Below are 27,859 nucleotides of genomic sequence, written 5' to 3' on the forward strand. Positions count from 1 at the left end.
CTGATTCCTCCAGCTGCATTCCTCCTTCTCATGTTTGCTTTGGCAATCTGGGGTCTTTTGTGTTTCTGAACAAATTAAAAAATTTTTTTTTCTAGTTCTGTGAAAAATGCCTTTGGTAATTTGATCAGGATTGCATTGACTCTGTAGATTGATTTGGGTAGTGTAGTCATTTTCACAATGTTGATTCTTCCAGTCCAGGAACGTGGTATACCTCTCCATCTGTTTGTATTGTCTTTAATTTCTTTCATCAGTGTCTTATAGTTTTCTGCATACAGGTCTTTTGTCTCCGTAGGTAGGTTTATTCCTAGATATTTTATTCTTTTTGTTGCAGTGGTAAACGGGAGTGTTTCCTTAATTTCTCTTTCAGATTTTTCGTCAGTGTATAGGAATGCAAGAGATTTCTGTGCCTTAATTTTGTATCCTGCTACTTTACCAACTTTACTGATTAGCCCTAGTAGTTTTCTGGTAGCATATTTAGGATTCTCTATGTATAATATTATGTCATCTACAAACAGTGACAATTTTACTATTTCTTTTCCAATTTGAATTCCTTTTATTTCTTTTTCTTCTCTGATTGCTGTGGCTAAAACTTCCAAAACTACGTTGAATAATAGTGGTGGAGTGGGCAACCTTTTCTTGTTTCTGATCTTGGAGGAAATGGTTTCAGTTTTTCACTGTTGAGAACAATGTTGGCTGTGGGTTTGTCATATATGGCCTTTATTATGTTGAGGTAGGTTCCCTCTGTGCCTACTTTCTGGAGGACTTTTATCATAAATGGGTGTTGAATTTTGTCGAAACCTTTTTCTGCATCTATTGAGATGATCATATAGTTTTTCTCCTTCAGTTTGTTAATATGGTGTATCACGTTGATTGATTTGCATATATTGAAGAATTCTTGCATTCCTGGAATAAACCCCACTTGATCATGGTGTATGATCCTTTTAATGTGCTGTTGGATTGTGTTTGCTAGTATTTTGTTGAGGATTTTCATGTCTATGTTCATCAGTGATGTTGGCTTGTAGTTTTCTTTTTTTTGTGACATCTTTGTCTGGTTTTGTTATCAGGGTGATGGTGGCTTTGTAGTATGAGTTTGGGAGTGTTCCTCCCTCTGCTATATTTTAGAAGAGTTTGAGAAGGAGTGGTGTTAGCTCTTCTCTAAATGTTTGATAGAACTCACCTGTGAAGCCATCTGGTCCTGCGCTTTTGTTTTGTTGGAAGATTTTAAATCACAGTTTCAATTTCAGTGTTTGTGATTGGTCTGTTCACATTTTCTCTTTCTTCCTGGTTCAGTCTCAGAAGGTTGTACTTTTCTAAGAATTCGTCCAATTTTTCCATTTTATTGGCATATAGTTGCTTGTAGTAATCTCTCATGATCCTTTGTATTTCTGTAGTATCAGTTGTTACTTTTCATTTTTCATTTCTAATTCTGTTGATTTGAGTCTTCTCCCTTTTTTCTTGATAAGTCTGGCTAATGGTTTATCAATTTTGTTTATCTTCTCAAAGAACCAGCTTTTAGTTTTATTGATCTTTCTTATTGTTTCCTTCATTTCTTTTTCATTTATTTCTGATCTGATCTTTATGATTTCTTTCCTTCTGCTAACTTTGAGTTTTTTTGTTGTTATTGTTCTTTGTCTTTCTCTGATTGTTGTAGGTGTAAGGTTATGTTGTTTGTTTCAGATTTTTCTTGTTTCTTGAGGTAGGGTTGTATTGCTATAAACTTGCCTCTTAGAACTGCTTTTGCTGCATCCCATAGGTTTTGCATTGTCTTGTTTTCCTTGTCATTTGTTTCTAGGTACTTTCTGATTTTCTCTTTGATTTCTTCAGTGATATCTTGGTTATTTAGTAGTGTATTGTTCAGCCTCCATGTGTTTGTTATTTTTACAGTTTTTTCCTGTAATTGATATCTAGTTTCATATTTTGTGGTTGGAAAAGATACTTGATATGAGTTTAGTTTTCTTAAATTTACCGAGGCTTGATTTGTGACCCAATATATGAACTATCCTGGAGAATGTTCCATGAGCACTTGAGAAGAAAGTGTATTCTGTTGTTTTTGGATAGGGTGTCCTATAAATACCAAGTCCATCTCGTCTAATGTGTCATTTAAAGCTTGTGTTTCCTTAATTAATTAATGAATTTATGGCTGCATTGGGTCTTTGTTGCTGTGCACTGGTTTTCTCTAGTGGCAGTGAATGGGGGCTACTCTTCGTTGCGGTGCATGGGCTTCTCATTGCTGTGGCTTCTCTTGTTGCGGAGCATGGGCTCTAGGCTCGTGGGTTTCGGTAGTTGCGGCACATGCGCTCAGTAGTTTTGGCTCGCAGGCTCTAGAGCACAGGCTCAGTAGTTGTGGCGCACAGGCTTAGTTGCTCCACAGCATGTGGGATCTTCCCGGCTCATGCTCGAACAGGTGTCCCCTGCATTGGCAGATGGATTCTCAACCACTGCACCATGAGGGAAGTCCGTCCTTGTTTATTTTCATTTTGGATGATCTGTCCATTGGTGAAAGTGGGGTGTTAAAGTCCCCTACTATTATTGTGTTACTGTTGATTTCCCCTTTCATGGCTGTTAGCATTTGTCTTATGTATTGAGGTGCTGCTATGTTGGGTGCATAAAGATTTTTAAAAATTATTTATTTATTTATTTATGGCTGCACTGGGTCTTTGTTGCTGCACGTGGGCCTTTCCTTAATTGCGGCACGTGGGGCCTACTCTACATTGCGGTGAGCTGGCTTCTCTTTGTGGTGGTTTCTCTTATTGCAGAGCATGGGCTCTAGGCTCAAAGGCTTCAGTAGTTGTGGCACGTGGGCTCAGTAGTTGTGGCTTGCGAGCTCTAGAGTGCAGGCTCAGTAGTTGTCTTGCATGGGCTTAGTTGCTTCCTGGCATGTGGGATCTTCCCTGACCAGGTGTTGAACCCGTGTCTCCTGCATTGGCAGGCAGATTCTTAACCACAGTACCACCAGGGTAGCCTGGATGCATAAATATTTACAATTGTTATATCTTTTTCTTGGATTGAACCATAGATCATTATGTAGAGTCCTTCTTTGTCTCTTGTAATAGTCTTTGTTTTAAAGTCTATTTTGTCTGTTATGAGTATTGCTACTCTAGCTTTCTTTTGATTTCCATTTGCATGGCATATCTTCTTCCATTCCCTCTCTTGCAGTCTGTATGTGTCCCTAGGTCTGAAGTGGGTCTCTTGTAGACAGCGTATATATGTGTCTTATTTTTGTATCCGTTCAGCCAGTTGGTGTCTTTTGGTTGGAGCATTTAATCCATTTATGTTTAAGGTAGTTATCAGTATGTATGTTCCTATTACCATTTTCTGAATTGTTTTGGGTTTGTTTTTGTAGGTCTTTTCCTTCTCTTGTGTTCCTTTAGCATTTGTTGTAAAGCTGGTTTGGTGGTGCTGAATTCTCTTAACTTTTGCTTTTCTGAAAAGGTTTTAATTTCTCCATCACATCTGAATGAGATCCTTGCTGGGTAATCTTGGTTGTAGGTTTTTCCCTTTCATCACTTTAAGTATACCATGCCACTCCCTTCTGGCTTGCAGTTTCTGCTGAAAGATCAGCTGTTAAACTTATGGAGATTCTGTTGTATGTTATCTGTTGCTTTTCCCTTGCTGCTTTTAATATTTTTTCTTTGTATTTAATTTTTGATAGTTCGATTACTATGTGTCTTGCCATGTTTCTCCTTGGGTTTATCCTGTGTGGGACTCTCTGCGCTTCCTGGACTTGATTGACTATTTCCTTTCCCATATTAGGGAAGTTTTCAACTTATAATCTCTTCAAATATTTTTCAGCTCCTTTCTCTTTCTCTTCTTCTTCTGGGACCCCTATTATTTGAATGTTGGTGCATTTAATGTTGTCCCCGAGGTCTCTGAGACCATCCTCAATTCTTTTCATTCTTTTTTCTTTATTCTGCTCTGTGACAGTTATTTCCAGTATTTTATCCTCCAGGTCACTTATCCATTCTTCTGCCTCAGTTGTTCTGCTATTGACTCCTTCTAGAGAACTTTTAATTTCATTTATTCTGATGTTCATCATTGTTTGTTTGTTCTTTAGTTCTTGTAGGTCTTTGATAAACATTTCTTGTATTTTCTCCATTCTGTTTCCAAGATTTTGGATCATCTTTACTGTCATTGCTCTGAGTTCTTTTTCAGGTAGACTATTTCCTGTTCATTTGTTTGGTCTGGTGGGTTTTTACCTTGCTCCTTAATCTGCTGCATATTTCTCTGTCTTCTCATTTTGTATAACTTACTGTGTTTGGGGTCTCCTTTTTGCAGGCTGCAGGTTTGTATTTCCCGTTGTTTTTGGTGTCTGCCTCTAGTGGATGAGGTTGGTTCAGTGGCTTTTGTAGGCTTTCTTGTGGAGGAGACTGGTGCCTGTGTTCTGGGGGGGTGGCCATGGATCTTGTCCTTCTGGTGGGCAGGGCTGCATCTGGTGGTGTGTTTTGGGGTGTCTGGGAACTTAGTAATACTTTAGGCAGCCTCTCTGCTAATGGGTGGGGTTGTGTTCCTGTCTTGCTAGTTGTTTGGCATGGGGCGTCCAACCCTGGAGCTTGCTGGCCGCTGGGTGGAGCTGGGTCTTAGCATTGAGACGGAGATCTCTGGAAGAGCTCTCACCGATTGATATTATGTGGGGCTGGGAGGTCTCTGGTGGACCAATGTCCTGGACTCGGCTCTGCGACCTCAGAGGCTCAGGCTTGACACCCGGCCAGAGCACCAAGACCCTGCAAGCCATACGGCTTGGAAGAAAAGTAAGAAAAAAACCCAACAAAACAAAAAAACGAACAGATAGGACCCCAAACCAAATGGTAAAAGCAAGACTAAACAGACAGAAATCACACAAAGAAACATAAACACACACACACCATAAAAAGAAAACAAGCAAACAAACAACAAGGAAAAGAAAGCAAGAAAGAAAAATGAACAGTCAAAACCCTAGGACAAATGGTAAAAGCAAATCTTAAGCAGACAAAATCACACAAAGAAACATACACAATCACGAAAAGAGAAAAAATAAAAAAATTGTAAAAAATTTAAAAAAGGGGCTTCCCTGGTGGCGCAGTGGTTGAGAGTCCACCTGCCGATGCGGGGGACATGGGTTCGTGCCCCAGTCCGGGAAGATCCCACATTGCACAGAGCAGCTGGGCCCGTGAGCCATGGCTGCTGAGCCTGTGCGTCCGGAGCCTGTGCTCCACAACGGGAGAGGCCACAGTAGTGAGAGGCCCGCGTACTGAAGGAAAAAAAAAAAAAAAAAGAAAAACGAATCCACTAATGATAGCAAGCACTAAAAAGTAAACTAAGATAATTATCAGAAACAAATCAGATGCAGAAAGCAAACCCCAAGTCTACAGTTGCTCGCAAAGTCCACCACCTCAATTTTGGGAAGATTCGTTGTCTATTCAGGTATTCCACAGATGCAGGGTACATCAAGTTGATTGCGGGGATTTAATCTGCTGCTCCTGCGGCTGCTGGGAGAGATTTCCCTTTCTCTTCTTTTGCACAGCTCCTGGGGTTCAGCTTTGGTTTTAGCCCCACCTCTGCGTGTAGGTCGCCCTCAGGCATCTGTGCCCCGCCCAGACAGGATGGGGTTAAAGCAACGGCTGATTAGGGGGTCTGGCTCACTCAGGCCGGGGAGAGGCAGGGGTACGGTAGTCATAATTGGAATGCGGGGTGAGCCTGCAGTGGCAGAGGCTGGCATGACATTGCAACAGCCTGAGGCGTGCTGTGTGTTCTCCCGGGAAGTTGTCCCTGGATCTTGGGACCCTGACAGTGGCAGGCTGCACAGGCTCCCGGGAGGGGTGTGTAGGTAGTCACCTGTGCTTGCATACAGGGTTCATGGTGGCTGCAGCAGCACCCTTAGCATTTCACGCCTGTCTCTGGGGTCTGAGCTGATAGGCATGGCTCGCGCCCGTCTCTGGAGCTTGTTTAGGTGGTGCTCTGAATCCCCTCTCCTCACGTACCCCAAAACAATGGTCTCTTGCCTCTTAGGCAGGTCCAGACTTTTCCCTGGACTCCCTCCTGGCTAGCTGTGGTGCATTAGCCCCCTTCAGGCTGTGTTCATGCAGCCAACCCCAGTCCTTTCCCTGGTGTCTGACCTCCAAAGCCCCAGCCTCAGCTCCGAACCCCCACCCGTCCCAGTGGGTGAGCAGACAAGCCTCTCAGGCTGGTGAGTGCTGTCGGCACCCATCCTCTATGTGGGAATCTCTCTGCTTTGCCGTCTGCACCCCTGTTGCTGGGCTCTGCTCTGTGGCTCCAGAGCTTCCCCGCTGCCACCCCTGTCTCTGCCAGTGAAGGGGCTTCCTAGTGTGTGGAAACTTTTCCTCCTTCACAGCTCCCTCCCAGAGGAGCAGGTCTCCTCCCTACTCTTTTGTCTCTGATTTTTCTTTTTTCTTTTGCCCTACCCAGGTACGTGGGGAGTTTCTTGCCTTTTGGGAAGTCTGAGGTCTTCTGCCAGTGTTGGTAGGCGTTCTGTAGGAGTCGTTACACATGTTGATGTATTTTTGATTCATTTGTGGGGAGGAAGGTGATCTCCACGTCTTACTCCTCTGCCATCTTGAAGGTCTCCCTCGAACAATATTCTTTTAAAAATAAGTTTTAGAATGCATTCTTCTAAAATTGTTCTCTGTTAATATTAAACTTAATTGTCAGTTTGTCCAGTTTTAAACATCTAAAGGATTAATATTTTAATACATAAGATTTAATGTCTTAGTCTAGGCTCCAAATATATAAACTACTTAATTTTTTAATACTATACTTATATTAAAGCATTCTCAGTAGACAGATCAGGCAGTACCACCTACAGCAGCGGTCCCCAACCTTTTTGGCATCAGGGACCGGTTTCGTGGAAGACTGTTTTTCCATGGACGGGGGTGGGAGGGAAGGTTCAGGCAGTAACGCGAACCATGAGGAGCGGCAGATGAAGCTTCGCTTGCTCGCCAGCCGCTCACCTCCTGCTGTGTGGCCTGATTCCCCCCATGGCCCGGGGGTTGGGGACCCCTGTTCTACAGGAAATCCCACACTTTGACTTTGGTCATTGAATCAATTTACATCCAATCAGTAGATGGAAACCATGTAGTAGATTACACAGGGGAAGTTTAATATAAGGAATTGTTGGACTTTCCTGGTGGTGCAGTGGTTAAGAATCCACCTGCCAATGCAGGGGACACAGTTTTGAGCCCTGTTCTGGGAAGATCCCACATGCCACAGAGCAGCTTAGCCTGTGCGCCACAATTACTGAGCCTGCGCTCTGGAACCCACGAGCCACAACTGCTAAGCCTGTGTGCTGCAACTACGGAAGCCCGCGTTCCTAGAGCGTGTGCTCTGCAACAAGAGAAGCTACTGCAATGAGAAACCCTCACACTGCAACGAAGAGTAGTCCCTGCTCGCCGCAACTAGAGAAAGCCCGTTTGCAGCAACAAAGACCCAATGCAGGGAAAATAAATAAAAACAGAAAGAAAGAAAGAGAGAGAGAGGGAGGGAGGGAGAGAGAGAGAGAGAGAAAAGAAAGAAAGAAAGAGAGAAAGAAAGGCAAGAGAGAGAGAGGGAGAGAGAGAGAAAGAAAGGAAAGAAAGAAAAAAAAAGAAGAAAGAGAAAAAAGAAAGAGAAAGAATTGTAAAACTCTAAGAAATAAGTGACCAAAGGATATAAGGAAACTCTGTGTATTTCCTTTGAGCTGAGGGAGTATATATACCCAGGAAGGACAAAGGTGCAAGGAATTCCGCCTCCCCAAGACTGGGGTTCAAAACTTGTTGGAGAAAGTATAGTTCAGCCTACAGAATAGCAGAGAACCTTGCCTCTTTGCCCAGGCTGTACTGTTTTGAATTTGCTGGGCAAGCAGGAAGCAGCCCTTTGGAGTGCCAGGAAGGCATGGGCAATGAGCAGTTAAGGGTGTGGGTATGCAAAGGTGGCATAGGCTTGGATAGGCAGGAGGGAATGATGTAGGCAGAAGGCCTTCAGAACGCTGGTTTGCACGTGGAGAAGGCCATGGGAAGGCTATCACCAGGCCAGGCCAAAACCACAAGGTTGCCAAGGAACCGTACATTCTGGGTTCACGGCTGGGGCAGACCTCCAGCAGATTTCATTCCCCCCCACCCCAGCCTGTGTGCAGCAAACATGAGAGCCCCTTCCTCCTGTAGTGTCCCTCTAGTGCTCTCTACTGAGAAATTTAGCATCTTGCTCAGTGTAGAAGAAAAATGTTTAAAGGGATTCTGTTCACTGTGGCTGAACATATATTGAAAAGAAAATTTGGAGTTGAGAGGCATTAGTTGATACTAGCACATTTATAATCTCGTAATAACCTGGGCCCCTTTTTCCTCTTTACTGCTTAGTGTCAGCTGCGAAGTGACTTTCTCCATATATTTCACAACCCAGCTATTATGATGAAGAGAGGTTGTCTAAGAACAGATCTCCAAGTTGAGTTTTGGTGCCATCATCTGAGCCTCCTTGTCCCCATTCAAGAGTAGTTAAGTGAATAGTTAAGTAGAGATGCTATTTAGCTGTAAGTAGTACATTTGTAAGTTCTTACCCCTAACTCTGGGTTTCCCCAGTGGCACTGATTTTAAAGTTGGCTGGCCTAATCACAGGTCCAAGAGAAATGAGAGGTAATTATAACAACTGATTAAAGAAATAACATGGTGAATATATTTTCTTTCATTCCATTGGGAAATATAAATTTTTGTATATAAATAATTTGATTTTAAATTATATCTCATTGATACTTAGAATGTGTTTTATTATTGTTGTGACTGATTAATAAACAAATAAAGCTCCAGAATGCCATACTGGTTTGTATAAATTTAAAAATGAGGTTCTTGACTAAACACAGACATGTTCCTTACAAAAATAACCTTTAACAAAAAAAATGTATTGTTTTATTTCAGTAAGTATCTGCTGAGCCCCTGTGAAAAGCACAGATGGTTTAAGATCTTAATTTTCTTAGATCAGGTTGACTGGTTAGCATCCTTTTCTTGGGAATTTTCTGAACTTTTTATTCCCAGATCAATAGATGAATGTGACAGATGTCTTGTACTACTTCCCTTAGTTTTAGACTGTCATGATTATCTGTCCATTGGATTAATGGCTGCTAATAACTTATTTGGGATCTGTAGAACTACACAGCTGTGTGTTAGTGGAATGGCAGAAAACTGCGCCAGAGTCTTCATGTTCTCCATCTCCACTTGTGCTGCCTCCCATAGGGAGTTTCTTTGTTCTCAAATTTTTTCTAATTGAAGTTTTAGAAATCTGTTGGCTAGTCTGGTAACTCAGCCCATCCACTATTGATTTTTGCAGAGGAAGGTAGGAGGCTGAGATGGTTTAATAAAATGCCAATAAGGTCAAGGCTTCTTATAAAGAAATCAAAGGTAATGACTATCATCATCGTCATCCATCTTCAGACAAAAAAGGGGTGGCACTCATACAGCTTTCCTTCCCTTGCGGTGATCCATAATCAGCCACTTTTCACTTATTCCTCTTTCCCTCCATCAGGCTTCTCTCCCAGTGTTTTCCTGTACTGCAAAGTGCAGATACTTAATACACAGTGGTTGAGTCTCTGTGTGCTCTGTCAGCAGCCCTCCTCTTCTTTCTGAACATACGGTTTTTCATGCTTCATCTCATCCTCAGTCAGCCATCCTTAGAAGACTCCCTCAGCCATCCCTTTTTTAACCAATTACTGTATTAAAACCAACTCTACAGAACAGCTCCCGGTGGATAAGTAGGACTTCTGAGATTAAGGATAAAGAGGTGGAGATATTCGCTCCATGAGACCCTTATTTGGCCCCCTAAAAGGAACTGGAAAGCCTAAGAGAGTTCTCATTCTCTGCCTTTTTTTTTTTTTTTTCATTTTTTACTATGGCCTGTTTTAGCCAGACTTACCTATTGGCTGTCTCCGAACTCTCTGGCCCTACAAGGGGCTCTTTCCCAACTGGAATTGTCTGTGTCTACAAGTTCCATTGTGCCAGTTTATTCAGCAGAGTGGCTCTTATGGTATCCAGTCTCCTTAGGCAAGGGAAGGGTTTTGCTCTCTTTCTAGATTATCTGTGATGAGACTGGTTTTGTGGCAGGAGACCCTCTGTTCCAGTAAGGCTGTTTACCCCACTGCCCCTGAGACAGCCCACACTACTTCCGCCTCTGGATTTTGCACAAAGCCTGCCACTTTACTTTCTTTTGTCCAGGTCCTAGCCCTTCTTAAGTTTATATCCGTTTCTTGGGAGCCTCTTCTTAGCCCTTCCAGCCCTCACTTTTTCTGGGCTCCTGTACCTTATATAGTGTATACCCCACAACTTAATACTTCTCTTTCTTCTTGTGATGCTTACAGATGTTTGTGTGACTCAAATTGGGTCGTAAGAGGGATGCATTTTACACTTCTCTTTACAGTGGTAGTTACTTATTAAAATACACAATTTTTTTCAGTGGTAGTTACTTATTAAAATACACAATTTTTTTTTTTTTTACATGTATCTGTCCCTCAAACCAGAAGACTTGGCTTCAGGTAGGAATAAACATGGTTTAAAAAAGGATAGAGGCTTCATCATGTCTCTCTTCACATTGGCTACTCTAACTTGGTAAATATGGTGAACAGCTTCTCTCTCTCGTTGGTTTATGGCACTTTTAGAAATGTTATTTTTAAGGCAGGCCTCACTGTACTGGCTGCCCTACTTCAGGGTGTCAAAATTGTGGCCCAGAGCAGTGCAGACTGTAGAGGTCTGTTGGTGAGGGCTCCTGCCCTGCACAGGCTGTTCCGTGGTACTTCCTCCACCTCCTCCATTCCCCCTCTTACCAGTTTGACTTAACTCCAGATCTGAGCGTAAAACCAACTGGAAGATGGTGGAAGCTTGATTGTCGAAGTCTGATTTGTGCTTTAGACCAGCTTTATCTGTGCCCATCCCATGAGAGGAGCAGATAGAAATGGAAGTGAGTAGAAAGGCAAAGCTGGGAAGCCTCTATAGAGGGGCTTGGAGACCTGCAGGCAGCTCCTGTCTTCTATAAGCAACACCAATAATAGAATTATACAATGTGCCAGGCACTGAGTCAGTGCTTTAAAAGATAGAGTGCACTGACCACTCTACCCTGAGGAAATGGAAAGCGTGGGACTGTTCATTTGATAAAGGTTGGACAGCCAGTACGTAGCCTCAGTCCTTGCCCTGAACCCCCAGGATCTGCCACCTTCCTAGGAATGTCTCTGGTGTTCCTTCCTCTACTGAGCCAGGTGACTTGCGTCAGGTCAGAATGTCATGCTTGAAACCCTGTAATAGCCTCCCCTTAACCCCCATCTCTTCTCTTTCCAGTCCCTCTGCACATCTTTACCAGACTAAATTCTCTGAAATCCCTCTTTTATTGTTATTACTTGCCTCCTCAGTAATCTGCACTGGTCCCCATTGTTAGCAAAACACGAACACTTTGGCCTTGCATTCTAAGCCCCATCCAGCCTCTGTCTTCCTCACAAACTTTATCCTCCTTTGCTGTCTTGGTCGACTCTGTGAACCCCACATGCCTGCTGACACATTCTGGCTCTGGAACTGGCCTGGAGCAGTTCCGATTGCTACTCCACAGGTGTGTGTCTTTTAACAGCCAGGTACAGTCCTTCAGTGAAGCCTGGAATCCTATTCCGCTGCTTGGTGAATGCCCTTGTATATTTACAGTTTTGCTCAACTGGTGTTTTATTTTTATTTTTTATCTTCTCCCTGCAGTTTGACTGGAAGCCCCTTGAAGCATGACTACACATTGTACTTTTTATTTCCCCACAGCATCTGATTTAGTAGTATAAACATGGTAAATAGTCAATAAATATTTGTTAACTGAGTAAATAAACCATGCTCTGGTGCTCTGTCTCACTGGGGTTTTGCTTTACATTAATATGTTCCTCCTCACTAAAGGTTACACGATTTGAAAAATGAAGAAATTAGCATCTTGCATAAATTTCTGATTGGGGACTTCAATATATTGAGCAATGTATGAACTTTATTGTTCTCATAGATTGAAGTACAAAAATATTGGTATATTACTGCCAGTGGAGCAGGGTGGTAGAGGGTAAGGCCACAAAAAATATTGGTTATAATAAATGTTAGGTTCTTTTGCTTTTAGTTTGTGATATGCTACTCAACTAAGTAAATAATGTACATTGCAGAAATAGCTGAATAAGAATATTTAATATTATTTTCAATATAATGAATGCCCTTGGGACTAAAATAAGCATACTTGTGATTCAGTATATAAAATCAAAGAACTGAACTGTGCATGCAGTTTCCCTTAGGCCACTCAGTTTTCTTCAGTAGATTTACCTTTTTAATTATATTTTGCTTAGGCTAATTTTAAAATAACTTTGCATTCCCTGAGAGCAGTGTAGTTCATGTGTCAAGCGGACACACATTTAACAGTCATAAAACTATCTGTAAAAGCAAAAAGCTCATTCCCCTCCAGAGGATCTTTTTTAAAAATCAAAATGCACAACTGATCCTAAAAACTAGTTTAACAAAGTGCATGCAATAGCTTAAGGGGCCACATAAATCATTTTCTACGTTTGTCCCCACCTGCCTTCCCTTTGTGCTCTACAACCAAAAGAAAGAAACTCCTACTAGGGAATGTATCTACTATATATGTACAACTGTGCTACCGATTGGAATATTAGCTGAAGTTAATGGCAGAGAATGACAGTGTAAACTAACAAGAGCATTAGATAAATCTTATTAATTAAGTAATGAGTATTCTCATGAAGAAAGAACATAGGCTGTCACAGGGCTTGGGCTCTAGAACTGACCTCTGCCTTACTACATGAGCTTGAGAAAGTAATTAACTCTCCCCTCTCTCCCTCTATCCCTTCCTTCTTTCCACCAGGATGAAAACATAAATCTTTTTTAGTGTCTCATTGAGGCATGGTGAAAACAGTATGTAGGTCTGTGCAGACCTACTAGAGAATGGACTTGAGGACACGGGGAGGGGGAAGGGTAAGCTGGGACAAAGTGAGAGAGTGGCATGGACATATACACACTACCAAATGTAAAATTGATAGCTAGTGGGAAGCAGCCACATAGCACAGGGAGATCAGCTCGGTGCTTTGTGAACACCTAGAGGGGTGGGATAGGGAGGGTGGGAGGGAGATGCAAGAGGGAGGGGATATGGGGATATATGTATACAGTATAGCTGATTCACTTTGTTATACAGCAGAAACTAACACAACATTGTAAAGCAATTATACTCCAATAAAGATGTTAAAAAACAAAAACAATAAAACAGTATGTACTACATATTGTTGCTAAACACCATTGGGGAAGAACAGTCAGAAAAATTATGAACCAAGACTTTAAAAGAATAGTTTAAGTTACTTATTTAGTGGTTTTGATTGGCCTTTAGTTGAGAAATACCTGTAGTGTTGAACCAGCTTTCCTGAAAAGAAACATGAATATATGAAATTTATTTTTCACTTAGTGATCACAAAAACCTATTGTGATTAGTCAGTTTCATTATTGAGAATGTGATTTGAGCTCCCTTGAAAAAGATTCCATATAAAGTAATGCGTTTACGAAGTTTATTTTTAGTTTTTATATTATTTTTTAAAATGGGTGTTAAGTAGTGTAATGAGGTGTAGTCTTCACTTTCGTATGGATGAATTTTGTGAGTGGCTGAATGAGTCATTAGCAAACTAAGATTCTGCTTCACAGGAGTATTTTGAGAATAAGCTTAAGAATGTGTAAGTTTGTAAGAAAGGAGCTAGGGCTCCTTGGAGAAATGGCTGATTCCTGGACTGGGGCAGGGGAAGTACAGGATAAGCCAGTAACTTCTTATGACGCCAGAACGTGAGGAAGTCGTCACAAAAATATGGGGCATGTTGAAATGACACAGGGGTAACTTAAAGGCGCTCCCAAGAGCTAAGTCTGGGACAATTTGAGCAACAAAATAAATAACGGTAGTAAAGGATTACAATCCCTAGAATAAAATAAATATGAGTCCATGCTTCTATCAGTAAATAATTGAATACATAAATAAATGAGGGAGAAGGAGCATCTCCTGCTTAGATAGAATTCTAATTAATAAATATAGAAGGAATGATGTAAATAGAAAATCACTATTTGGCAAATACCACAGTAGTGATTGTTGCAGGCCACATCCACCTGTGCATGCTAAAATTAGTAGATGGTGGTATGATGAGAAACAGGGTATTTGCATACTCTCAAAATATCTCTTCACAAGATACTTAATATTATAGAGAGAAAAATACTAACTTTACAGTGGGGAAACCTAGACAAACACCACATTTTTTATTTATTTTAAATTTATTTATTTATTTTTGGCTGCGTTGGGTCTTTGTTGCTGCGCGCAGGCTTTCTCTAGTTGCAACGAGCGGGGGCTACTCTTTGTTGCGGTGTGCCAGCTTCTCATTGCGGTGGCTTCTCTTGTTGCAGAGCACGGGATCTAGGCGCGCAGGCTTCGGTAGTTGTGGCACGTGGGCTCAGTAGTTGTGGTTTGCAGGCTCTAGAGTGCAGGCTCTAGAGCGTGGGCTCAGTAGTTGTGGTGCATGGGCTTAGTTGCTCCGTGGCATGTGGGATCTTCCCGGACCAGGGCTCGAACCCATGTCCCCTGCATTGGCAGGCGGATTCTTAACCACTGCACCCCCAGGGAAGTACCCCCTCTGGACTCTTTACAAAACTAAATCCTTGATATGTTTGTTTTATAATTTATATGTTTATGAGCAAATCAAACAATATAGTATTATATAATCATTGATATTTAAAAGATGTTTACTCAACTCTGTTTCTCATCTGGCCATCTTTATTACTTTTCTCTTCCCTGCCTTCCTCTTTGCATCTGTATCTCAGTATCACCAGATAACAGGCTGTCACTCCAGCTCTGAATAGCATGTTTAATAGGTGTAACTGGTAGAAGAAAATGTAATCTGGAATGCAACATACCTTTCTCTCCAAGCTGCATTTCTCTTACTTTTACCACACTTCAAGAAATAAAAATGGTGCTTTGGAGGAGAGAGGAAAGTAAGAGGTAGAACAACTGAGAAGAAGAGAAAAAGCAAATTTTGAAGAAGCACAAAGGCGGGTAAGGGGGTGGGTGCAGCAAGGGGGCTTAGGTGAGAGTAGGAGAGGCTGGTCAGAGAAGGCCCAAAGTCAGGCTGCAGGATCCTCTCCACCTTTGGACTAGATAAAGCGCTGAGCCCTCTGGGTCTCAGGAACCTCTTATGCGGTGACCAGTGGGTAACTAAACCATAGGTTACTTGGGCCAGAATGAGCTTAATCAGCATCTGCGACAAGCATTTCATGAGTGCCTGCCATCCATAGCCTCTGAACCCAGTAACCACCAGTCTACCACCCAAGAAAAGACCAAACCTCCGTTCCAGATGTTTTGTTCACCACTCTGTGGACAGAAGGGAGTAGAGTCCCCTAAATTCTCCCAGTCCCTTTTCTGTCCTCTGCCCACACTCATCTTTCTCTAATCCTGGGGCTGACAGACCAGAGGGGAGGCTTGAAAGTCTGCCTTTTTTGCCCCTCTGCTTGGATTCAGAGTTCCTACCAAGCTGTTAGAACTTGCCTGACTTGAACTTTGCCTGACAAGGAGTAATCCCTTCCTTTACAGATAACAGAATTGAAGATACCTGGTATTGGGTTGGCCAAAAAGTCAGATCGGTTAGTGAATATGTTGTTCAATGAAGTTCTTTGTGAAAATGAAAAATGTCTTTTATTTTTACTTAAAACTGAACGAACTTTTTGGCCAGCCCAATATATTTTAAACAATTTCCCAGGCAGGCATGACAGTTCTTGCTTGTATTTTTGTTAGACCGTAAGGTTTGTGTGAAATATGTCCAGGCTTGGAAGCAGACCTGGGACCCCAAAGGCTTAACAGTTTTACTCCAGAATGATTTTTTTTTTTAGCCGTGCCGCGTGGCATGTGGGATCTTAGTTCCCAGACCAGGGATTGAACCCGGGCCCTTGGCAATGAGAGTGCGGAATTCTAACGCTGGACTGCCAGGGGAATTCCCTCACTCCAGAATGAAGCTGAGTGTATTTTTAGAGTAATTTAGTTACAAAGAAATTGTGGCATCTAAGCCTACTTTTTTGTACAGGAGTCAAGAAACAGAGGTAAAAAATACAGGCAGGCTTGATTGATCTTAATAGATCAAATGTTGCACTATCTGTGGCACAGTTTGCTGTTCACATTTCTGATCTAAAATTGCTATTCGTCCATGCTTAATGAACTTATTTAAAAAATATAAGGTAGTTTTCCTTACAAATGTGATCCCTATCCTAGAATTTTCGATCTAAGAACTAAAACAGATGGGAGCAGAGCACAGTGGGTGATTTGCCTGCAAAGAGATGCTCATGAGGAGGTCATAAATCAGTGGTTCTCAGCGAGGGCGATTTTGCCTCCAGGTATATGTGACAACATCTGGAGATGTTTTGTTTTGGTTTTTGGGTTTTTTTGGGTTTTTTTTTTTCAGTACGCGGGCCTCTCACTGTTGCGGCCTCTCCCGTTGCGGAGCACAGGCTCCAGACGCGCAGGCTCAGCGGCCATGGCTCACGGGCCCAGCCGCTCCGCGGCATGTGGGATCTTCCCGGACCGGGGCACCAACCCGTGTCCCCTGCATTGGCAGGTGGACTCTCAACCACTGCGCCACCAGGGAAGCCCTGGAGATGTTTTGATTGTCAGCCTGGGGAGGAGGTGCTACTGGCATCTAGTGGGTAGAGGCCAAGGATGCTAGTGCATAGGACAGCCCCTCAACAAAGGATTATCTGATCTGAAATGGCAATAGCATTGAGGTTAAAAAACAGTGTCATAAATATGTGCAGAAGATACTGTATGGACTGATTGATAAATCAGCTACGTTAGGAATAAACCCAAGATGGTGCCTACATTTGTGGCTTCTGTCTCTGGGACTTGTGGTCGTTGTTGGTTTTTTTTTTTTTCCAGATTTCTATTTTTAAATCATTTTAGGCTTACAGACTGGGCAATTGTCATCTCCATCTGTCTTCTTAGCACTTGGTACAGGGGAGGCTTTGTTAACTGTTGAGTGAAGCAAAAGAGAATGAGCAAAGAGATGCGGGAGGAGCAGATCCAGTTAGGTTTCACTTCCACACAAACTCTGTGAGAAACACCTAGGCAGAGGGAAGGTTTGGGGATAAGCTTCTTGGTTTTCTAGAAACATCTGGCAGGTCACCCCCCCCGCATCTGCCTGTGCCTGTGCTTGGCTGAGGTTGTGCTTGTGGAATTGGTGTCAGGGAGAACATCTCCTGCTTTGGCCACTGATGAGCTTTGGGTCTTGAAAGAGATCATTTCACACCCTGCACCTGACCCTGGCCACTGAGGGTGACCAGGACAATGCTGTAGGCCATTACCTATTAAATGTGTGTGTGTATGTGTATTCTGATTAAAACATAGAAACCTGAAGAGTGAAAGTCTTATCATAATCCTGATGATAAATTTTAAATGTCTATATTAGCATATAATTATTAAAGATAAAAATGGAATTATAATTTTATGGTATATTATACTATTTTACAGTATGTTTTTACCATACTATAATGTGGACATTCCTTATTTTAGTATGATGGGTAAATCATTTCAAGTTGTCTGAAAAATAAGGATGATAGTATCCACCCACCTATTCCAGAGGCATTAAAAAGACTCAAATATAAATTAAGATTTGTAAAGTGTGTTGAGTTTCTTAGATGAAAACACCATGATGTTATGGTACCGTGTTGTATTTTTAATTGATTATAACAGTTTTGAACGATTCTATTATTAGTTTCTTCTGAGATGTTATTGAAATATTTTTAAAAACATTCTGAGTCCTCAGAGAGAAACCATTATGGCTACCTTAATGTAGTGTGTGTAATACTCTTAGATTTCAGCTGCCTTTTTGTGTTCCCCACAGGCAAATACGTGTATCAGCCGATGACCCCTGTGGAACAGCTTCCAAGCACTGAGATTCCCGCAAGGCCTTGGGAACCCACAAACACCATTCAGATCTCAGTGTCCCTCACTGAACACTTTTTGAAATTCGCATCTGTCTTCCAGCCTCCCCTCCCCCCTGATTCACCAAGGTACTGTATGATCTCAGACCTCTTTATTGACAACTATCAGGTTAAATGTATTAATGGGAAGATGTGTTATGTGCAGAAGCAGCCGGCGCCACATTCCCACAAAATTAGCCCCGAGGAGGTCTCTGCACACGATGCCTTAATATCAAAAGAGAGCAATACGCCAAAAATAGATCACTGCTCTTCTCCCTCAAGTTCTGAGGACTCTGGGATCAATGCAGTCGGGGCTCACTATGTGGAGTCGTGCGATGAGGACACAGAAGAAGGAGCAGAACTGAGTTCAGAGGAAGATTACAGTCCAGAGAGCAGCTGGGAACCAGACGAGTGCACCCTTCTCTCCCCTTCGCAGTCTGATCTGGAAGTGATCGAAACAATAGAAACCACCGTGTGAGCGTCCAGGCAGGAAGCCCCGTCCTCTGATCCATGCTGAGCTTTTGTACTTTTGTCTAATGGATCCTTTTTCCAATGCAGTCGATGTTTTCTACCCCTCTCTAACAACCATACCAGTTCAGTGGTCTGCTGATTTAGCTTCACTTTTACATTAGTCTTATAATTAAGACATTTTTTTCTTATAAATGGTTTTCTTTTGTATCTTGACTTCCTTTTTATGTAGCATCTGGTGTCATGAATTGTGACCCAGCCTTAATTTCACTGGGAACTTTGAAAGCAATGATGTGATGAAGTGATGATCACAGAGCATCACGGATCAGGTTGAGGAGCTGCCCGGAGTGAAGGAGACACTATTTTATAAAGAGCCAGTTCTTCGCAGAACAACTCTTTGGCGTTCCTTTTGGTGTGCTGATGAGCACCCCTACCCTGCTAGTCCCGTGTGGAAAGTGGCTCACGTGACCCCTCAAGGTGTGCACTGGTTAATGCCATTCTGTCCCTTTCCCCGTCTCCCCACCGCCTGCACTGGGGCTGGGCCAGTGCTGTCCTGGCTTACTTCTGGGAGGTTACTGGAGGCCAGCTCAGTCCCTAGTTATGGCCAGTGTCTGCACATCCCTCCGTTATCTGGGGCTGAGCTAGACCTCACTTCAGAAGAGATTCCACCTCTGTTTCAGGCTCAGTCCAGCTTTAGCTGAGTGCCTACGCTCTTCAGGGATACAGAGTGAATAAGGCCTGACTCCCGGCAGGAAGGGACCACAGTCCAGTAGGCGAGGTAACACATGCAGGTGATGGGACCCAGAGTGCCCTGGGAACCCGGGGGAAGGAGAGATGTACTTGGCCTGGGCTAGCTGGGGATGTTGTACCATTTGAACTGGCCTCTTGGGTGGGTTCCCCAACATATCCCTGCTTTTTAAAATTGTTCTTCAAGTCTGGGGGAAACTTTTAGGAGTTATATAGGTATTATATTTAGGAGGCAGCCACATCTGATGTCTTAAGAAAAAAAGTCAGTCATAGTTTTAGTTAGCATGGAAGTGCTAAAGACAGCAGTCCTTTAGGGATTAGGAATGAATCTAATAGGTTTGATTAATTCTGCTTCATTTGGTTGTATGAAGCATTAGGATGGCTTAGGTGAGAACTGGATTAGAATTCAGTATGATGCATGGATTTTTTATGCCAATGCAAAAACAGTTGAAATAGTTCGCTAAGTCAGGAGAAAATATTTTGTGTAATATTCATTCACTTTACAACAGTAATATTCATGGGCTGTTGTAAATATTCTCTTTTCCTGCACACATAAAGTAGTAAGTGATTCTTCCTTATTTAGCTCTCTTCAGAATTCTGCTCCTAATCTCCATTAGTAACTGGTGTTCTCGTGTGAGTCGGTTACCTGCTGTTTCTCCAAATATACCGTCTGTGAGGCATAGTTAAGAATCTAGGAAATTTAAAATATGGCCCACATGACACCAGAACTGTCAAAGTTGGAGCTGGAGAAATACTTCCTACACCCTGACTATCCATGAGTGTGCGCTCATGGCATCATCTCATGACATAGCTTCTGTGTCACATTAGTTTGTATTTTAAGAAATAAGAAGAGGCCTGTTGTGTCCTTCCCTGAAGCCTCCACTTGGCATCTTTCAAAAGTCACTCCAGGCAGAACCTGCTTTCCTAGTTGTATGTGCAGTCACGTGACTGGCTAGAAGAGTTTGTTAGATTCAGGTGCCCCAAGCAGCCATAGGGTTTAGAAAGCAGAGTGTGCATATTCCTTTGAAAGCAGTGTTTGCTAACACTTTCTGTGCTAGATGAGAATGCAGCCAGCATAAAGTTCCCACTTATTGAAATGTAAAGACTTAACAAGTCAAACCAAGAAGGTGGTGAGCAGAGCTCCAGGTACAGCGGGGCCCAGGAGAGGGTGGCGGAGGAGGGTGTACGGAGAGGGGCTTAGGGACAGACAGCTGATGAGCCCTGCCCTGGGCTCTCAGCACCGCCCAGGATTGAGTGGCCAGCTGCAGCCAGGGCGACTCGCCCCAGGGTCCTGTCTTCACCTAATTCTGGGTGAGCTTGTTGCAACCCCGGGCAGGAACACGAGGCACTCTTTCTCTGCACCATTCCTATCAGTTCTCTCCTCCATCCGTTAATCTAATTGGAGTCAACCACCAGGTCTCCAGCGCCATGGGAATCCATGGGCACAGGGCCACGTTTCTGAGGCTGGCTGTGTCAGGGTTGGGCACTTTATATGGTAATATCTATGACTTTTGCCTATGTTCCTGTTTAAACTCCTGAACTGCCATTCAGATTAGCCATGATTTTAATGGAATTTTTGGATTTAAGACTAGTTGATAATCACTTTAAATGTTTGCACAAACTCTTTATAATTAAAAACTAAGATTCACTTCTATCTATTTTATAGAACTGGAGATGTTCCACAGGATTCTAAATATCAGATGCTCCTGGATCTCAAAATAGCCTTTTCTAAATAAGCACAAACAAGAATTCTTTCTTTTGTCCTAGCACTGTTAATAATTATCTGAAAATCATATATGATTGAGCGAGAATTGTTTCTCTAATGCTTGCATTCCAAAAACAACTGATAAGGATATAAAAATACGTAGTTTCAACTTAAATTCTAGGCCTATTCTGTTCTGTATTATATGAAAGAATTGCTCTGTAATCCTGATACTGTATTGCTCATTTGTATAAGCATATTTATAGGCACTTTTAGAAAATGTTTAGACTGCAGTGTGTACTATAGACATAGAACACAGTCATGTTAAATAGGTTTTTGATTAATACTTGTACATTGAGAGATATGAAAGCTTTACCATTTGGACCTTTGCTCACTTGGGGCAAAGAGTTGGGCTGTGTGGGTGGAAAAACTGCTTTCTTGGGCTTTTATCAAAAACTGGCACCATTCCCACTTTCTGAAAGTTGGCGTAAAAGCTGTTAGGTAGAACATACAAAGTAAGTGCTGTGTGGAATTTAGGTTTCTTATCTAACCAAGATTTCTTCTAGAATTTTCAAGTTTCACACGTGTTCATGACTTTTCTGAGAAATGACAAAGCAATTAAAATGCTTTTGTCGTTACAACTGTTTGGTACATTAACAACTGAAGCTTTACAATCAAATCTAGGTATTTTCAGGATCTGAAATGCAAATTTGAGGAAAACCCTGAAGAAAAACAGATGCTTTCCTGGAAGGGGAAGACCTGTAGTTCAAGGTAATACAGTACAAAATGAAACAGAAAATAAAATCACCAAAACCAGAACAAAACCATGAAGTTGTTTTCCTGAGGTACTTTTTGGATTTGATCTAGGATTTGATTTTATCTGAGTGGTGGTTTTATTTCTTAATCTCTACTTCCTGGCCTATTTGAAACATCAGAGTTCTTTTGGGGCGATCATAAACTCCTTTTAAAGCAAATTTCTCTTCTTGGGCAATAGGATGCAACCAGATAATTTGGAAAGCTGTCAAAATATCCAGATACTTTTGGTGGTATAAATACTTCTAGGCAAGAAAAAAAAAGCACAAGTTAAAATAATATTTATACAGTCAACACTTGATTATTCCATCTTGTTTGCAAAATTTGGTTGATATGTTTTGGATTTTTACATGAGGAAAACAAAGTTTCCGTGGGTTTTCTTTCCCGCTCCCCTCTCCAGAGGAGGTGTGAGCACATTAAGGAGGCCAGTTGTATTTTGGGCTTTTCTGTCGCGTGCGATTGTGTCTCTTCCCGTTGGGCGTTTCCGCACTTTATCAGTGCTGTCAATTCCAGGGATGTCAGTGCTTCTCACATCCAAACATAAGTACAGGGGCACTTCTCAAAACTAAGTTTGGAATTATTTATCTTTAAAAAATTTCTTATGTCACTGCTCCCTTTCATTGTCATGGATAATTGAGAGTTGACTGTATTGGGAAAGGGTTGCGTTTCTGTTCGTGCTTTGAGTTCTTTCTGTTAAGGCTGAAGCAGTGCTCTCTTAATAGTCTGAACAAGTCTGAAAGCAAATCATCAGTAGCAGTTTTAATGCTGAGCTTCCATATCATCGTGTTCATGTGTACTTTTAAGGCTGTTCGTACCCTGTAATACTCACTGTGTGATTTTTTAAAAACCTGTCTGTTTTAAAGTTTTAAGCACAATGTCGATCCTTGTGTAATTTCCTAAAATTATATTCTGTTTTCCTACAAACAGCTCAACTTTCCTCTCTGTATAATACTTTAGGAAAATACTACCTTGTAAAATAAATGTGATTTTTTTCTTTTTTACCAGCACAAATACGATATTTTGAATTTTGGAATATCCTCCCTCTCCACCCCACTTTAGAGAGTTTCTGTCTGATTTAAATAATAACGCAATGTGAGCCTAACGAAACAAAAACAAAAGCCCCCATTTGCAAAATGTGAAACATTTATATCCAGTGCTTACTCTGTGCTAGGAAATCAGTGTTTTACATCATTATTCCATTTAAATTTTACAAATCCTTAGTGCAGGTAATTATTATTATGCATACTGTACACTCACGGTCACCACTGGTGATAATTCCCAGAACACTTTATAATAAGAACTTTTTTGTTGGCTGCATTGGGTTTATACAAATAAAAATTACATTCCCCCACAAACGGGATTTATTTCACACAACGCTACAAGCTGTGTGTTCGGTTCACACATTCCACGTAAGACAGTTCTGACTGCACGTTGGATCCAGGGAGGCCGCTGCCCTGCTGACCCTCGAGGGTGCAGTCACTAGGTCCCCAAGGCTGAGGGTCCAAGCCTCAGCGTGGCAGGTCCAGGAGCTTAATTTTTATATTCACACCAAGAAAAGAACAGCTTTGGGGTTGGCTTTTATTGAATAACCTCATGGGGAGTGCTAAACAAATTTGCTTATCAGTAATAGAAATAATATCATTGTTTATATTAATAATGATAGCTCAACAGCTGCCTTCCTGCTTTCTCTGAGTATCCCTCACAGCAGCCCTCTGAAGGAGACTTCAGTATCCTCACTTCACAAATCAGGAAAAGGGCTCCAGAAAGAAAACACTTTTGTTCAGAGTGGCACAGCTTGTAAGTAAGTGGGAGTCATGTTTGAACTGTCACCTTGGCCGTGGAGCTCATACTCTTGGCCCTTGTCCTGCGTTGCATCCTCCTGTAGCCCTTCCCACCCTCAGGGGCCATGGAGGCTGAGGCAGGAGGCCGATAGTGAGTGGGGAGGAGAGCAGAGGGTGCCCCCTTCCTGTCCGTGACCAAGAAGACGCCTCCCTAACCCAGACACCACCAGGCTTCTCCCTCCCTCCCCATTCTGTGCTCCACGTGGACCTCCCCCCAACACGTACACGCGCCCGCACGCGCTCAGCATCTTTCTGCAGGTATCTCAGTGCTTTGATTTGGCCATTGCTTCTTCTACGTTTAATCATGAGTCTAGGCTAACTCTTTCTGCCTTCACAAAAGATAACTTGTCTTTTAAAGTGACTTCTGCAGACAACTGATCTCATTAACAAAGTGTGCATTTTACTAATTTAACTCCACATGATTGTATTGCCAAGTTGTAGAAAGCATCTCACTATAGCCTCTTACAGATGCTGACTGCACACACTTTTATTCTGCAATAAACTTTAATTTAGCATCTCATCCTTACTACATTTCTATCGCTGGGAATTGGTAATGCCTTTAGCCCTTGGTGTCCCACTCCAGTTCTGTGCTGAATGAAGGGGTGAGACAGGACCTCGGGACTCAGGCTCGCTGCAGCAGGGTCAGGAGGAGCAATTGGAAGCCAGCGGGAATTCCTCAGAAACCGGGCAGGTAAGGGTAGATAGATATGCCTAGATATTAGCAGCGTTTTTGTTTGCTCTTTGGAATTTTCCTAGTTTTCTAAATGAATTGGTATTACTTTTATAATCAGAAACAAACCCTGTAAGCTGTTTTGAAGATAGTGAGTTCGGGTGGAGCCTGGCACTGCAGGTTTGTGGGAGGAAGTGGGGAGCCTTAGAGTCTGGGCAGCGTTGCACCCACTCATCCACTTGGGGGAGGGGCTACTAAAGGCCGGGCTGCAGACTGTGTGTCCTGGAACCACCCGGCCTCCCCAAGGACTGACCCCAGTCCAGGCCTCCAACCATGGCTGGAAGGGTCTTGGGCCAGTGAGTTGGAGAAAAGAGAGGATTTGTTTCTCATTGTCCTTCTCAGTCCCCAGTCTGAAACTGTGTGTGTGAATTTGGAGATGGGAGACCAGAAAGCTTGGGCTCTGGTGGGACATCTTAGTTCTCTTTGACAACTAGCCTGTCACCTAGTGTACAGTCCCAGAGGATTTATCCCAAGAAGGAGATCTGGAGCGTCACTGTAAGGTGACGACAGGAAGTGCAGCATTGTGGGTCCTCGAAGCCCCACTGCATCTGAAGGGGGACTTAGCAGGCATTTCCCCAGATGTCACCTTACCTTCCAAGCCCGGCAGTTCTGCATGACAGGCAGGACAGGATAATTTCATGAGTTTATGGCTGAAGCATCCAAGAGCTAAGTCAACAGTAAAGGCAGGTGAGTCACTCTTAATTGGCAGGTAAGTAGCGGGGCCAGAGCTCCAAAATTCTGTTGATGCCAAGTCCAGCCAGTGTTCCCCTCCTCACTTGTTGAGCCCCTGCAGTCACACCTGCCCTCCCCTGCCTCTCTCCCTCCCCTGCCTCTCTCTCCTCCCCAGACCTGGGGCCCCGAGGCCATCCATTGCAGTCCTCACTCCCCAGCCATGGCTCTAGGTGGGGTCATCCAGGAGCCACAGCCCAGCCTTCCGGGCATCACCTGCTGCTGCCCTTGCTGTCAAGTGCTCTGGATTCTGCCCAGCCTGGCTTGACCTCGTCCTGGGTCTGGCTTGAGACCCAGATGAGACCTGGATGCTGCCTCTGGCTCGGGAGCAGCCCTGGATGTAAGAACTCTCTTGAGAACTGGCCTCAGATCTTAGCACTTTAGGTGTCAGCCACCTCGGTGGCCTCCTGCTCCCAGCCTCACTGAAGTGGGGCCTTTGATACCAACTGCTTCCCGTGGTAGCACCGATCCTCACCCACCTTAGGCTTGCCTCCCAGCCTACTCCAGGGCACGAGGGCCTCATGTACTAGACTGTTTCTGCCCCCGTGTTTAGAATCTTCCTGTGTGAACTGTGATTCCAGACTTCATCAAGCAGATGTAGGTACTCCCATGTATCAGCAGAGGACCTGGAAGAGCCATCCCAGCGTATCCACAACAATGCTCTCAGAGGCCATGCAGTCAGGCCGGGAGCCCTCGGGAAGGCCCGGGGTGGGGGGGTGGTTCTGCCCTGTGTCCAGAGGGTGGGCTCCCTGAGGCCTGGCTGGGATGTGCATAGGGATCCACAGAGCTGGTTTTTCCTGGGAATCTAGAATGTTGAGAGGTAACTAGCATGATTTAGAAGCTGCACTGAATATGGGGAGGACGCCAGGGATTTGGGATTCCTGAGGAACCCAAGGCCCTGGGTGAATGGGGCCTAGAGTGGGCATCTCTGTACAGGTCACTGGGAGGTCAGCACAAGACCAGTGGGTCCAACTAGAATTCGCTGGGGTCTTTTCTGATGACTGGGGTTCCAAAACAGGTCAGTTCTTCCCGGAAGATTTATCCTTACCCCAACCTATCCAAGAGTCACAGAGAGGCAGTGAATTCCTGGAGCTGCAGTGTGTTTCCTGAATCGGGAAATCACTTGGGCCCCATGTTATGCCTGATACAGCCACTCGGAAAGGGAATAATGGGTTATGGAGAGGTCAGAAGTGGGGAGGATGAAGGGAGGAAGTTGACTGGGAGTCACCACCTCAGGTGGAGGTGGAGGTGGATTGTGGGAGTATTGAAGGATGATGGGCCAACTCATTCTTCTAGAGAGAGAAGAGGCCGGGTTGGGCAAACCATGAGGTCCCCCACTTTGCCAGGGGCTGGGACCTGACCTGGCCCTCCAAGGCTATTGGCACCACATTCTGACCTCTGCGATGCATGTAGCGCAGAGTTCTGAGGGAACCGATGTCAGATAGGAACGGGCTACTGGCTTCCCTTGGTTATTGAGAAGTGTCCCTGTGTGAAGCCGAGGCCCATCCCCACCAGCAGCTTAACAGCAGATCCCGACAGGCTCCTGAGCCAACTAATCCCTGGCTGGGGCAGGAGGCAGAAGCCAGGGCCTGTGCACCGAGAGCTGTGGGGAAGGGACTGTGCAGGGGGTGGTGTGCATGTCTGACCTGCCCCATCGCCCCCGAAGCTGTAGACATGCATTCATTCACACAGGCAGGCATATGTTCAAAAATCTGTTAATTACACCTACCCTCTGACTCTGAAAAATCATTCCTAAGTTTATACCCAACAGAAATGCATATGTATGTTCACCCAAAAGACAGGAAGAAGAATGGTAATGAGCCAGTACTGGAAACAACGCAAACATCCATTAACGATAGAATGGATCGGTTATGGTATATTCATACAATGGAATACTATTCAGCAATGAGAAGGAATACCATGGAGCAATCTCACAAGCATAACTGGAGTAAAAGAAGCCACTTCCAAAAGAGTAAATAATGTACTTTATGAAGTTCAAAACAGGCAAAACCATGTATGGTGTTAGAAGGCAGGATGGTGGCTGACTTGCGGGGTGATGAACAGAATTCAGGGGACGTCTGAGGTGCTGGCCATTTCCGTTTGCGTGATCTGGGTGCTGGTTATACAGGTGTGTTCACTTCATGAATTAATCTGGCTTTGCAATGTGGTTTGTGAACATTTCTGTCCATAAAAAGTTTACTTTAAAAAGAGACTTAAAAGATGGTGGCAGCTAGCCTGCTTTTCAGCACTGTGCTGTGAAAGACACAGGAGTGGACTGGACAGTCACGTCCCTCAGGAGTGATGGAGGCAGACAGGAAAACACCCAAGCGTGGAAACAAGGGAGTCAAACTGCCCCTTTCCTGGGGAGGTGGGGAAGGCTTCATAGAGTATTGGGGTGTGGAGGAGGCTGGTGGCAGAAAGATGGCCGTGGATGCTCTGAGAGGAGGGGCCCCTGGATGAACCCTCTGATGAGTCAGGGCCACCCCCTGGAGCTCAGAGGTGCTCAGAATCCCCTCAGACTCTGCAGGGACCTGAGGTCCGCCCTGGGCTGCCGGAGGACGACACACTAGGTCTTTCCTGCAGCTCTGGGCACGTCACACGCGTCTGATTCTGGAGATGCACCTTTGGAAAAAACATTTTCAGCAGGCAGAGCTGAGTGGAAACATACTGCTGCTAAAAGGATCCCCAAAGCTCTGAATTATTTATTCACTGATGCATTCATCATTGATGAGGCCCCGGTTGGCTTTCCTCTTCCACAAACAACTGCCCTCCCGCTCTCACCATGGTAGGCTCTGGTTGGTACCATGTTACCTTTACAAAGCGTCTCCCCCACGTCACTTGGACCTTCGCTGTACATGGAGCAGATGCATCTCTATTTTTCAGA

General features: G+C 43.6%; 1 protein-coding gene across 1 annotated transcript in view; it reads left to right on the forward strand.

The window, feature by feature from the left end:
• Positions 1–22,686, forward strand: part of C4H3orf70 (chromosome 4 C3orf70 homolog) — a 104,488-nt gene extending 81,802 nt beyond the window's left edge. The window contains exon 2 of the mRNA XM_030861627.2: positions 17,867–22,686. Within this exon, the coding sequence (XP_030717487.1) occupies positions 17,867–18,423 (557 nt within the window). The 3' untranslated portion in view covers positions 18,424–22,686. The remainder of the gene's footprint in view (positions 1–17,866) is intronic.
• Positions 22,687–27,859: the final 5,173 nt, after the last annotated feature.

Source organism: Globicephala melas, chromosome 4, assembly GCF_963455315.2.
Source record: "Globicephala melas chromosome 4, mGloMel1.2, whole genome shotgun sequence".
In the NCBI taxonomy this organism is placed as follows: Eukaryota; Metazoa; Chordata; class Mammalia; order Artiodactyla; family Delphinidae; genus Globicephala; species Globicephala melas.